This window comes from Molossus molossus, unplaced genomic scaffold (assembly GCF_014108415.1).
Source record: "Molossus molossus isolate mMolMol1 unplaced genomic scaffold, mMolMol1.p scaffold_m16_p_21, whole genome shotgun sequence".
NCBI classification, from domain to species: Eukaryota; Metazoa; Chordata; class Mammalia; order Chiroptera; family Molossidae; genus Molossus; species Molossus molossus.
In genome coordinates this window covers 41,880,637-41,894,863 of record NW_023425357.1, presented here as the reverse complement: position 1 = coordinate 41,894,863, position 14,227 = coordinate 41,880,637, and the positions used below count along the sequence as shown (strand labels likewise).

The 14,227-nt window shown below is 42.4% G+C and overlaps 1 protein-coding gene across 3 annotated transcripts in view; it reads right to left on the bottom strand.

Annotated features, from left to right (window-relative positions):
- The window catches only part of CSNK2A2 (casein kinase 2 alpha 2), a 46,084-nt gene that overhangs the window by 6,517 nt on the left and 25,340 nt on the right, over positions 1 to 14,227 (bottom strand). For all 3 annotated transcript variants that reach the window (XM_036274884.1, XM_036274885.1, XM_036274886.1), the window contains 6 exons: positions 12,001 to 12,060; positions 6,171 to 6,254; positions 5,269 to 5,379; positions 4,944 to 5,045; positions 4,318 to 4,418; positions 3,263 to 3,411 (listed from right to left, as the gene is read on the bottom strand). In XM_036274884.1, coding sequence (XP_036130777.1) covers positions 3,263 to 3,411; positions 4,318 to 4,418; positions 4,944 to 5,045; positions 5,269 to 5,379; positions 6,171 to 6,254; positions 12,001 to 12,060 — 607 coding nt within the window. The remainder of the gene's footprint in view (positions 1 to 3,262; positions 3,412 to 4,317; positions 4,419 to 4,943; positions 5,046 to 5,268; positions 5,380 to 6,170; positions 6,255 to 12,000; positions 12,061 to 14,227) is intronic.

Below are 14,227 nucleotides of genomic sequence, written 5' to 3'. Positions count from 1 at the left end.
AATTTCTTCAAAACATACGCAATAATAAGCACTTCAGAGGAAAGGGTGAATAAAAAGAGCCATTAGAACCCAGAGACATGGAAGTAGGGAACAGACTGACAAACCTCAGAGGAGGGGGTGGAGGGTGAGAAGAGATAAACCAAAGAACTTATATGTATATATGCATAACCAATGGACACGGGATCAGGGAGGAGGGTGTCAATGGGGGAAAAAAGGAGAAACATCAGTAACAAAAATAAATACATTAAAAACAAAACCAAAAAACAAAACGCCATTAGAAGACCTAGCCATTTTAATCAAAGCAGTTAAAAAAACTCTTAAAATAAAAATATGAAGTGTATTCAGAAAAGTCATGGATTACATACTGTAAACACCCGTGCTCTTAATTCCGTTTAACTACAAGGGTGAAAACAGCTTTCTGTGCCAGAAATCAGAAGGAGGACATACGAATTGCACTTATCTGACGTCTGGAACACTGAAGGGTGAAACCTTTTAAATTTCCTGTCTACTAATCTTATGACCCAACAGGTTCAAGACCACAGAGCAATGTCATCTTCAGGCAGGTTTCCAGTTAATCTCCAGGGTGGAAAAAGGACAAGGAAAGATAGCCTATTGGTCAAGCAACTGACAGCCTGAAAGTTTTCATACTGATTTAGATGGTGAGAACTGAGACAGGACACTTAACCTCCCTTGTTCTCAGTCTTCTCTGACTGCACCAAATGACCCCACACTGCTAACAGAGGGTGAGGCGAGCTTTGCCAGTGGGGACAACTGCACTCGTGCAGAACAAGAAGCAACCACATAAACGGATTTCTACGCCCCTCCGAAGTGAGACCTAAGAAGTCAGTAATTCAGATAGAATTTTAGTGAGATCTTTCCATACCTGCTTTTCTTTCCTCAAATTCCTTTTATTTATTTAACTTATTTCCTTCTTTAAAAATATACTACTGGTTACATTCTTTTCAATTCATTGTTTTCTTCAGCAGGGGGAGGGGCGGGAATATATATATTTGAAGACAAATTTTAGATATTTGTGATCTATCAACTCAGGATCACGGAGAATGATCTAACAGACCAGACTCAAAGGAGCTACAGCAGTTAATAAGCAAATAGCTTTGGGGATCAAGAAACAGATCTGCCAAGTTGTCTCAACAGTCTAGAACTAATGAGGCCAAATTCCAATGGCATTCAATCCAAATACCTAGAATTCTCTTGACTGGCCTTAAAGATAAAAGGTAAAAGAAATTTTCCTTTAATAAACTAGGCCTCTGACGGCCGGTCCCACACCCACATGTAGCGGATAAAAATCAGGAGGATACCTCCGCTGGGAAGGTCCTTTCTGAGGACTGAAGGGTCCCCGTCCCACACCAGGTGCCCCGCTCAGGGTTCCAGTGCCAGGAAGAGAATCCCCATCACTTCTGGCTGGAAAAACCAGCAGGAACTGAGGCTCAGGGAAGCTGAAACGGCTGGAGCCCCAGGCAGCTCCTCTTAAAGGGGCACGGACTTATCGGACTCTCCCTCTAAGCTCAGAGGGGAGGCAGCTCGAGGGGCACCAGAGACATACAGGGAAGAACTGAGCCATTTGGCACTGGAGCGAGGACTGGAGAGGAGGCTTTCTCTGAGACAAACGTGCTGTCAGAGGCCTTTTTGTTCCTTTGATGAGCCCTTCCCTGGGGCAGCAGACAGCCGCCATATCTGGGACTCCAGCAACCTGGCTCACACTGGTAGCCTCGCCCTGGTGACTCCCTGAGGCCAGGCCCCGCCCCGCCCTACCCAACTTTCAGGCCCAACCAGGCTGTTGGCACTTTCTTAACCATAGGATTGGCCTGTCTTGGATCCTGCTTCAGGTTTTTCCTAAATTCTTTCAAACAAGCAGCATCTGGTCTCAGCTAGCCCCATACACAGAAACAAACGCAGGGAGGCAGCCAAAATGAGGAGGCAAAGAAACAGGTCCCAAATGAAAGAACAGAACAAAACCCCAAGAAAAGAACTAAGCGAAATGGAGATAAGTAACCTAACAGATGCTGAGTTCAAAATACTGCTTATAAGGATGCTCAATGAACTCAGTGAGGGCCTCAAGAGCATAAAAAAGGACATGTCAGAAATGATCGATGCACAGTTAGAAACGAAGGAGGCTTTAACTGAAATAAAGAATAGTTTACACAGATTCAATAATAGAGTACGTAAATCCAAGAAGCAAACCATTGATTTGGAATATAATGAAGCAAAAAATGCCCAATCAGAACAGCAAAAAGAAAAAGGAATCCAAAAAAATGAGGATAGTGTAAGGAGCCTCTGGGACAACCTCAACCGTGCCAACATTCGCATCTTGGGGGTGCCAGAAGGAGAAGAGAGAGAACAAGAAATTGAAAACCTGTTTGAAACAATAATGGCAGAAAACTTTCCTAACTTGGTGAAGGAAACAGACATACAAGTCCAGGAAGGACAGAGAGTCCCAAACAAGATGAACCCAAAGAGGCCCACACCAAGACACATCATCATGAAAATGCCAAAGGTTCAAGACAAAGAGAGAATCTTAAAAGCAGCAAGAGAAAGGCAGCTAGTTACCTACAAGGGAGTTCCCATTAGGCTGTCAGCTGATTTCTCAAAAGAAACTTTGCAGGCCAGAAGGGAGTGGCAAGAAATATTCAGAGTGATGAAAAGCAAGAACCTACAACCAAGATTACTCTATCCTGCAAAGCTGTCATTTAGAATCGATGGCCATATAAAGACTTTCCCAGACAAGAAAAAGTTAAAGGAGTTCATCACCACCAAACCATTATTCTATGAAATGATGAAGGGTCTTTTTGAAGAAAAAGATAAAATATATGAACAAACAAAATGGCAATGAATACATATCTATCAACAATGGAATCTACAAACAAAATAAACAGGTAGAACAGAAAAATTCTCATAGATACAGAGAACATTTTGTTGGTTGCCAGTTGGGAGGGGGGTTGGGGGAATGGGTGAAAAAGGGAAAGGGATTAAGAAGTACAAATTCATTGCTAGACTGACAAACCTCAAAGGGAAAGGGGTTGGGGGGGTGGGAAGAAATAAACCAAAGAACTTATATGCATAACCAATGGATACAGACAACAGTGTGGGAAAAGGAGGGAGGGGGGCGGGAGTGGGGAGGAGGGGGTCAATGGGGGAAAAATGTGGAACATCTGTAATACATTCTACATTCAACAATAAAGATTTAAAAAAATAAAAAATAAAAAATAAACTAGGCCTCTGAAAAGAGCCCCTGGAGACTCACAAAAGTATGGATGCTCCATGGCCTCTTTGGCAGTCAGTCTTTGTTGATGGTCATATCGCAGAAGTTTGTCCAGAAGATCTAGGGCCTCGGGACTGACAAGGTGTCTGTTCTCACTATGGATAAAGTTTTCCCAGCGTTTCCGTGAATGTCTGAGAAGAAAAGGGGGGCATTAGCATTCTGAGACTAAATTCAACAAGAATCCTTATGTAGTAGGGCTAAAACCAACAAAATCTTAGAATACTGCAAGCTCATTAAATCTCATTCTTGCTGCTGCCTGCCCCACCCCCATAGTTACTATCACAGCCAGTTCACTTGCTAACACTTGTACGATCCTCAAACAAAACAGTGCTCGGTGACTGATAAAGAGAATTAATTAATACTTTTACATGTGATTTGGATATAAAAGTCTTCGATGGCTTTTAGTCAATTCTGGGGGAGGCTGAGGTGACTGAGTAATTGTTATTATTCAGCTGTTATATTCAGAGAACTGTTAGCTTAGAAACATGGAGGTTTCATAGAGCATTGTTTGAAAAATTTCAACACACCATTTACTTTTCAATACTCTCTCTGAAAACATGTTTTAAAATTTGCTACTTTAGCCCTGGCCGGCTTGGCTCAGCCCTTGGAGCTTTGGCCTGCGGACCAGAGAGTCCCAGGTTCGGTTCCCGCTAGGGGTACGTACCAAAAAAAAAAAAAAAAGTTGCTACTTTATAGAAACTCCATTACACATAAGAAATTGTCTCTTCAAAGAACCACAGCTTTCTAAGATTTTTCCATTAAAATAAGCATATGCTATACCAGAAAGCTTTGTTCTGTAACAGTATAATTTTCTATTAATAAATAGGCTATCTCCTAGAAAAGCAAAATTAGAAGACACATGTAAACAATGCCCAAATATCTCAAAATAAGTTAAGAAATACACACGGCAAAAAGAAGACCACTTCAATTTTGACAGGATTAGAAAGGGGAAGAGCTTGAGAAAGTGATTCTGGCTAACCTTTCCACTTCTGCAATGGGGTAAGTTAGTATCCCCTCCTTCTTTCTCTCTTACTTACTGTCCCAGGATATCGTTGAAGTGCGGGTCTAGGTCTATGTGATACTTCTTCAGATACCCATACAGCTCATCTGTACCCAGAACCTTGGCAATGCGAACAAGCTGAAACACAGAACAAACTGACCAAATCACTGAGCACAGAACTCAATGCAAGCCTGTGAGGACACTGACAAGCAATCAGAGGACTTCCACCTCCTGAAATCTCCAGTGACCAGACACAGACTCAAGCCTGGGCAGACGGGCAGCAGACCCAAAGACATGAAGTTCATATGGATGCAGATTTCAAACTACCTTTAAAGCGATAATGTAGCTTATAACAATAATCTTCTAGAAGATGACGATTATGGGGACATCACAATCTAATGACCACAATTTAGTTTTATTAGACAAGGAAGTGCCCGACTTCATAGGCCCACTTTGAAGTTGGGCATAAGACAGCATTCTCTGTATTTGGAGACCTGGTTAACAGCAGGCAAAATTTTGTGAAATTCTTCACCCTGAAGAAAAGCTTACATGCAGATATTGAGTGACATGTAGTAAGTGGTTCAAGGTTAGCACCCTATCAAGGGATGCTACTTTCTTGGCATCTGCCCTCAAATGGATATGAGCCAGATGGTGTCTGCTCACCTGGTCGTAGTTGTCCTGTCCATGGAAGAAGGGTTCCTTTCGAAAGATCATGCTTGCTAACATACAGCCCAAACTCCACATGTCCAAGCTATAATCATACATCTAAAGAAATAAGGACAACCGGTCAGTCAAGGGTGTTACATTTTCCTAAGCCAATAAACAAATAAGTAAGAAGGTAGCCGTGGAAAATCTGAAATGATTATTGTGGGGTGGAAGAAAGACTGGGTTTTGAATGTATCCAAATTGATTAAAGAGAAATCAGGAAAAAGGAAAAGCCCCAAGGAAAAATAAAAATAGCCCAGATGCACTTCACTAACAATTTTACCTGGTAGTCCACAAGGAGCTCTGGTCCCTTGAAGTACCTGGAGGCCACACGGACATTGTACTCCTGAGCAGGATGGTAGAACTCTGCAAGACCCCAGTCTATCAGTCGCAGCTACAAATATGACAGAAATAAAACATGTGAGAGGAGTGTTTCTAATTGCCTGTGCCTTAGAACAAGGCCACACATTAGATGATAATTATTTGGCTGCATAAAAAAATGTGGGCAAGTGCACTGGCTAAAAATTATACTTTCAGCAAATGCATAAAAGGTCATTTCTAGAGCAGAGCATTCAGAGTCTTATTTGCTTTTTTTTTTTTAATTTAAATTATCCTGGCTTATTCTCTTGAGATCAATAGAGTTTAAGTTTTTTTCTGGCTCCATACCACTTATATATGTGACACATTCCCCCATCATGAACAGTTTTCATTATAAGCTGTAGTCATAACAGAAAGGATGGGGATATATGCACCACTCCAGGATTGAATTGAGGCACTGCTCTAGTTTTTCATTAATCTATTACTAGTTCTTCATTTACTCACCAATCAGGGACAACCAGAATTGGATATTGAAAACTGGAGGGACCGAAGTATACTTTTAAGGCCAGGCAGATTGGCCTGAGGGTCATCAAGCAGTAGAAAACCATCAGCTGTGGTTTCTTTCTTGAGGCCTCCAGAAAACCATGACCACAATAAACAAGCGACTACAGTCAAGCTCAGCTGTCTACTTTCCTTGTGTACTATGCTTATGCAAAGTAGAAACCAACACTGAAGACTGGGAAATAACAGTATCACCAGTCAGCCCAAGAAAGCAGCATGGGTCTCCAAAAACCACCTAGGTACTGGCCACGGTGTTGGTCAAAGCCTTCCAATGAAAGGCTTGTTGCTGCCTAGCTGTTATGGTACCTTTTTCTGTTGGTGATCTATCATGACATTGTGAGGTTTCACATCCCTGTGCATGATTCCCTTGCTGTGGCAGTAATCCAGAGCCTATTAGATAAGAAAGCACAGAGAAAAGTAAGCAAACCCTCTACCACACCCCCAATGCAATCATATTCTTATTTTTTGTGTGACAGCTTGACTTGAATAGTCTCCCAAGGGGCAGCTTACTGCCTGTAACAAAAGAGAAAAACACGCTTCAGAAGGCACCCCTTGTTCTCTGCACACCATGCTGGCAGCTGATAGAAGTGGGGCTATGGAGGGGACATCAAGGCTCTGATGGAGGTTTCTTAAAAAGGGGGAAATGATACACTTCTTTCTGCATAGATAGCAATTTATCAGCCACGTGGATTTAAAAATCATACATTAATCTGTTATGTGTATAAAACCAGATCTGGGAACCTCACTGGAGTCACCTCTCATCGTGGTTCAAATGACATGTAAGAGTCCATGTGGACATAAAGAACAACATCCAAATATATCTTTCAATGTGGCTGGTTTTTTAGATAAGTGTCCCATGTAGGTTTTCTACGTTAACATACATTGTAACATTAGTATTTTCCTTAAAAACAATCCCTGAGCCAGTTGATCTTTAAGAATTATGATTGTATTATTACTCCAAGGAAGGAAATGGTTTCCTGTAAGACAGTTGATATGCAGATAATTTTTTTTTTTTTAATTCTCACCTGAGGATATTTTTGTTTATCTTCAGATAGAGTAGGAGAGGGAGAGAGAGGGAGAGAAAGGGAGATAAACATCGATGTGAGAGGGACACATCGAATGGCTGCCTCCTGCACAGGACCCCAACTAGGGCCAGGACAAACTGCAACAGAGGTATGTGCCCTTGACTGGAATCAAACCTGTGACTCTTTGGTCCATGGGCCAACACTCTACCGCTGAGTCAAACCAGTCAGGGAACAAGTAAGATTTTTAAGGGAACAAGTCAATGATTTTTTTTTAGTGACTTTATACTGCAGAGGTGGAGAACCTTTTTTCTGTCAAGGGCCACAGACCATACAAAATTATCAACTTAAAAATTAGCCTGCTGTATTTGGTTAGGCTACTTTGGTGAGGTGTGTGATGTTAACTGTTATTGATTTCGCGGGCCTGAGGGCTGGACATGCATTCCTCACCCCTGCTTTATAGAGCTGTGCAACCATCACCACAATCCAGTTGTGGAATTTTCCCACTATCCCAAGAATGTCCCTTAAGCTTGTCTGCACTCAATCCCCACTCCCATCTGCCCTCAACTCTTCTTCTCTCCTCTCTGCTCACAACCACTAAACTGCTATTTATTGCTATCATTTGCCTTTTAGACATTCATAAAATGAAATAAAACAATATACAGTATTCTATCTCCGTTCATGTAGCATGTTTCTGAGATACATCCATGTTGCTTTTTTCTTGCTGAATAGTATTTCACTGTATAAATGTACTACTTGGTAGACATCTGTATTATTTCCACTCTTTGGCTATTATGAATAAGCTGCTTACGTTCATGTACAAGTCTTCAAGATGACACATACTTTCATTTATCTTGGATAGATTCCTAAAGGTGGAATTGCTGGATTGCACGTAGGTTTACATTAAACTTAAAAAAAAATCCGCCTAATTGTTTTCCAAAGTAGCTGCACCATTTTATATTCCCATGAACAAATGATGGTTCCAGTTTCCCTACATCTTTGCCAACACTTGTCATTTTTCCCCCTTTTTGTTAGCAACTGAGAATCTTATGGTACCTACTATGTGCTTGACAACGAGTGCTGTTGGTGGAGTTTGCTATGGCACAAGGTTAAGGTTTCTCAACCTTGGTACTGTTGACATTTTAAACCAGGCAATTCTTCATTGTGGAGAGCTGTCCTGCACACTGTAGAATGTTTAGCAGAATCCCTGGCCACTATGTACCAGATTATAGTAGCATCCCTTCAACTGTGACAACCAAAAATAGTTTCAGACTGCCAAATGTCCTCTGGAGGAAAAAGCTGACCTGATTGAGAACCACTAGGCTAGGCATCTTTACATGGGAGGAAAGACATAAGCCAGAGAATGATCCCTGGCATCAGTATTCTAGGAATAAGCAAATTTGCTTTCCCTAGACATGAGAGTATACAGTACAGTGTCTGATGCTTTTTATATGAATGGCAAAACTAGATTATGGTAATTATCCTGGCCGGGTAGCTCAGTGAGTTAGAGCATGGTCTTGATGATACACCAAGGTTGTGAGTTCGATCCCTGGTCAGGGGACATACAAGAATCAACCAATGGCCCAGCTGGTGTGGCTCAGTGGATTGAGCATCATCCCATGGACTGAGAGGTCCTGGTTTGATTCCCAGTCAGGGCTCGTGCCCAGGTTACAGGCTCCATCCCCAGTAGGGGGCATGCAGGAGGCAGCTGATGGATGTTTCTTTCTCACATTAATGTCTCTCTAAAAAAAAAAAAAAAATCAATAAAAACATATAAAAAAATCAATCATTGAATGCATAAATAAATGGAACAACAAAAATCGATGTTTCTCTCTCTCCCCCTAAATTCAATAAATAAAAAATATTAAAAAACAATAAAAAAGAGCTCTGGCCAGTTTGGCTCAGCAGTTGGAGCGGCGGCCTGCGGTCCCGAGAGACCCAGGTTCAGTTCCCGCTAAGGGCATGTACCTCGGTTGCAGTTTGTCCCAGGCCCTGGTTGGGTCGTGCGGGAGGCAGCCACTCAATGTGTCCCTTTCACGTTGATGTTCCTCTCTCTCTCTCTCCTTCCCACACTATCTGAACAATGTCCTCGGGTGAGGATAAAAAAACAAACAAAACTAAACTATGGTTGGTAGAGGTGAGAATACAATCTTCAGAGAAGGGGATACTGAATAGAAGGGGCACAAGAGAGACTTTTGGGGTATTCATAATATTCTCTACCAGCTCTGTCCAACCAAACTTCCTGCAATGACAGAAATATTCTATCTGTACTAATATAGTAGCCTCCAGACACATGAGGCCACTGAGTACTTGAAATGTGAATAGTGTACTAAGGAACTGAATTTTTGCTGTTGTTAGTCCTCACCCAAGGATATTTTTCCATTGATTTTTAGACAGAGTGGAAGGAAGGGGGTTGGGGAGAGAGAGAAACATCGATTGATTGCCTCCTGCATGACCCTGACTGATGCCAGGGACCGAACCTGCAACCCAGGCATATGCCCTTGGCTGGGAATTGAACCTACGACCCTTTGGTCCGAAGGCTAATGCTCCAACTGCTGAGCCAAACTGGCCAGGGCAGGAACCGAATTTTTAAGTTCACTTAATTTAAATATCTACCTGCGGGTAGTAGCTACTATATTGGCAACATACTTCTGTGTAGATTTGGGTAAAGGTTTCACTTAAGTAAAATTTAAAAAACTGTACACTTGAGATTTATTCATTTCATTTATGTAGGTTCTACTTCAATTTAATTTTCTCTTTGTTTTGGTTTACAACAAAGCTGTAGCAAGGCTCCACAGTGGTTCTGTGGCAGTGCCTTATGAAACCAGGGCTCCTGAGGACAGACCTCCCTGAATCTGAATCTGAATCAGATCAGACTGTGCAACTCAGTGAGTCACCAAGCAATCACTCTGCAGACCTCAACCTATTTCTACATTTTCAATGAAGTTAAATATTCCCTCTTCTCCATCCCTGCTCCCACCCCACCCCAAACAGAAAATCTAGCAAGTGTTGATTTTGTTGTTTTGCCTAGTCTTTGCCCAAATGAATTAGGACCACATACCTGGGATGTGAAAAACCCTCGAAGAAAGGAAATTTAGCAAGGGAATGAATTCTTTTGCCAAGCTTACTAGTTAAGACTTCCTGTGGAGCTACTGACATGCTTTTAAATTCCTTGGGGGAATTCTTTCAGTTTTAAAATCTGGTAGTTTCTGACCACTAGGCACGAAAGATGTTTCAAGTTTCATCTGGGGCTCCGTGCCTCATTAGCAGAAAGTATGCTCTTACCACCCAGCTGCTACCTCTAGAAAATAGGACATCAGACACCAAGTGCCAACTGAACGACCAGCCTGTGAAGACCTGCATCATTGGGATGTCTTTACCTGAACTGTGCTAGGTTTCAACATTACCTTTGGTGTGCTAGCCTGCCACAAAATCTTAACATGTTACTTAAAAAAAAAAAATTGTGGAATTTGGACTGCAGTTCCCATGGGGTAAATGCATGGGCATCTCCGAAAAGCACCTCCAGGGACTGGGCGAGCCTGCCAGTTCACAGGGCACCGGCACTGCAAAGCCCTCCCTGACCGAGGCCTTCAATTCCAGCCAGGACAGGACAGAAAGAAAAGTGGGATAAATCAAGCTCTACCTTCTTCGTCTTTCTGATCTTATTGACGCCCCCCAAAAAAGACTCATTAGACATAAGAGTAAACCCTTAATTCCAATGCCTTGTCTCTAATGACAAGTTCGTGCAAGTGCTTGTAAGAAAACACATTCACTTCACAGACCTATTTCTTCAAAATCCCATTCTCTAAAGCCCAGCCTTAATTTAACTTGGTATTTTGTGTTTTTTTAATCCTCACCCGAGGATATTTATATATTTATCTTCAGATAGAGAGGAGGAAGGGGGAGCTGGGGCATTATTGTGAGAGAAACACATCGACTGGTTGCCTCCCACACGACCCCAACCAGGTCTGGGGACCAAACCACAACCAAGATACGTGCCCTTGACCGGAATCAAACCCACGACTCTGGTCCGAGGGCTGACACTCTAACCACTGAACCAAACCGGCCAGGGATTAACTTGGTATTTTGTCCAAGCAGCATCTATTCACAATCCCATCAAATTTCCATCGTGGCAATTTTCTTCAATAACGCCAATACCTTTGTCACTTCTATATTTGTTCACAGGTTCTTAATTTGAGATGCACACCACCCTCTAAAACTTTAAGCAACACTATATATATACATATGCATTTTGGGGGTGAGTTCTTAAGAGATCATTTCTCCATCAATCAGTAATGCTTGAAAATTTCAGTCCTGGGATTCATAAGTCTCCTAGAAGGTCCACCCATCACCTCTCTCTGCATGTCAAGGTTAACTAGCCAAGGCTAGAGGAGTAGGTCACAGGTTAGGTTATCTAAGAAGGGGATTACAAGAGATGGCAAGATGGCCAAGAATCCTGCCATCCCCGGTATGCATGTACCTCCTCCTCTGCCCAGCGAGAGGTGGGTCTACTTCCCACCCTCTAAGTCTAGGCTTGGCCATATGATTTGCTCTGGTCAACAATGAGCAAACATGACACAGCGGAGGCTGAAAAGTGCTTACACATCAAGGTTTGCCCTCTCTGGCTGCTAAGAACCCTAAGACCAGCATGGGAAGCAGCCAACACTAACCTCCTGGAGGATGAGGCCTTGGCTACTCCAGCTGCCATCCCAGATATGTGAATGAGGCCATCTGGACCATCCTGACCAGCTGGCCCCAGTTAAGTTTTCCCAGACCAAAAGACTCAACCAATCAACTGAGAGAATTTTAAGAATTAATAACCAAAGGGGCAAAAAGAGCTCTTAAGAGGGATGTTCTAATCTCTGCTATAAAATCCCTGGTATTCCTGAGTAGGCCATCTTTCTCAGTTCCACTGGACACTTCCTATGTAAAGATCCTACGACGGAGGCCTCAAGACAAGAAAACAAAACAAAACAAAAAACGACAAAAAAACCCTCACTAAATAAATACTCTGGGTATCAAGAAATAGCCTGCTCAAGTTCTTCTCTCAAAAACTTCTTTAATGAATAAGCCTGAAAAAAAAAAAAAAATCACTGTTTATGAATGCCACTTACTTTAAGTAGTTCATACATATAAAACCGGATATCAAAGTCTGTCAGGATCTGGTAAAGTTGCTGAAACAGATTTCAGAAAACAGAAAGTTAATTTAGTGTCATTGCATCATGTCATCCCAAATGTTGGTCATTATTCTCTGTAAACTTTGTGCTTGAGTCACTCAAGAATACCAGAACTTTTTACTACCTGACCTACAATAAATGGGGACAGACTAAAGATGAGGGTCTAACACGTCAGTCTTCAAAAGAAAGAATGAAGAAAGGAATTCCAGGGAAGAAAAACATTTATTCTAATTTGGATCCTTTATTTATTTTTCCTTTATTAACTTTAGTGATAGAGGAAGTGAAAGGGAGAGAGAGAGAGAGAGAGAGAGAGAAACATCGATGAGAGAGAACATCGATTGGCTGCCTCCCGCATGCCCCCCACTGGGGGTCGCGCCCACAATCTGGGCATGTGTCCTGGCCAGAATTGAACCAACGACCGCTTGATGCATGGGTTGATGCTCAACCACTGTGCCACATCGGCCGGACTAACTTGGATCCTTTAAAAATGTGTTTAATGCTCCCTGATTTCAACCCCCACAATTGCACTATTATGGATATATAGTAGCAGTTGTCCAACTGCACTTCAAACAAACTCGACCCACTGTCACACTACCAACACTTTACAGGACTGAGTTCTGTGTGGATAGAAGAACCTGAAAAACTTCATCAGCCCATGTGGTAAAACAGTGGTGAGAGAGACAGTCTGTTTATGAAAGAAACACAAGGAAAATGAACTGCTTCAGCATTTGGAAATGGCAAGACTTAAAAATTCTATACTCTCCACTTCCCCCAAAACCAATTCCAGGCTGGAAAAAACACTTCACAGATAATATATATATATATTTTTTTATCCTCACCCGAGGACACTTTTCCACTTTTTTTTGTTCAGACAGAATGGGAGGGAGAGAGAGGAAGCGAGAGAGAGAAACATCGACGTGAAAGGGACATCGAGTGGCTGCCACCCACACGACCAACCAGGGCCGGGGACAAACTGCAAACGAGGTACATGTCCTTAGCGGAAACCGAACTCGGACCACAGGCCGACTCTAACTGCTGAGCCAAACCGGCCAGGGCCACTAATAATATTGATGGGAACTAAAGAAGTCAAATGTTTTAGGGAGAAGAAAAAAGGAGTGCTGGAGTGAAATGTTAAAAAACGAACTCACAAATGAAAGTTTTCATGATTGATAATCTAAAGATCCACTCACCAGGATATATATATATATATTTTTTTAACAAACTTTTTTCCTTTATTGATTTTAGAGAGGGAAGAAGTGAGAGGGAGAGATAGAAACATGGATGAGAGAGAACATCCACTGGCCGCCTCCTGCATGCCCCCACCGGGAATTGGGCCCACAACCTGGGCATGTATCCTGACTAGGAATCGAACCGGCGACCTCTTAGTGCATGGGTCGGCACTCAACAACTGAGTCACACCAGCTGGACTCACCGGGATATTTTTTAAAAATTTTAATTTCTAAGAGGCAGAACACCATTTATGAATCCAAGTTCATTAAAACAAAAAACCCCAGCCCTGGCCTGTTTGGCTCAGCGGTTAGAGTGTCGGCCTGCGGTCCAGAGAGACCTGGGTTCGGTTCCCAATAAGGGCATGTACCTCAGGTGCAGTTTGTCCCCCGCCCTGGTTAGTCATGCAGGTGGCAGCCACTTGATGTGTCCCTTTCACATCGATGTTTCTCTCTCCCTCCCCCTCCCTCCCTCTCTGTCTGAACAAAAAATGGAAAAATGCCCTCGGGTGGGGATAAAAACAAACCAAAACCAAAACCAAAAACTCTGGTCAGAAACTGTACTATTACTTTTTTTAAAATATGTTTTCATTGATTTTTTTAGAGAGAGAAAAACATCAATGTGAGAGAGACACATTGATTGGCTGCCTCCTGCACACCCCCTACTGGGAATCAAGCCTGCAACCCAGGCATGTGCCCTGACTGGGAATCGAACCGAGACCTCTCAGTCCATGGGATGGCACTCAATCCACTGAGCCACACCAGCCGGGCTGTACTATTACTTTTGGTAATGAATTCCAAGTAAATTATCTTTCCCCATCAGTCCAAGCAGCACTTTCTATGAAATTAATCAGCACACTTTTATGAGATATATTTTGTTTCTCTCTTTACTGGAAGACTCAAGCAATAAAGAGAATCTCTCAAAGGAGTAGAGAGCA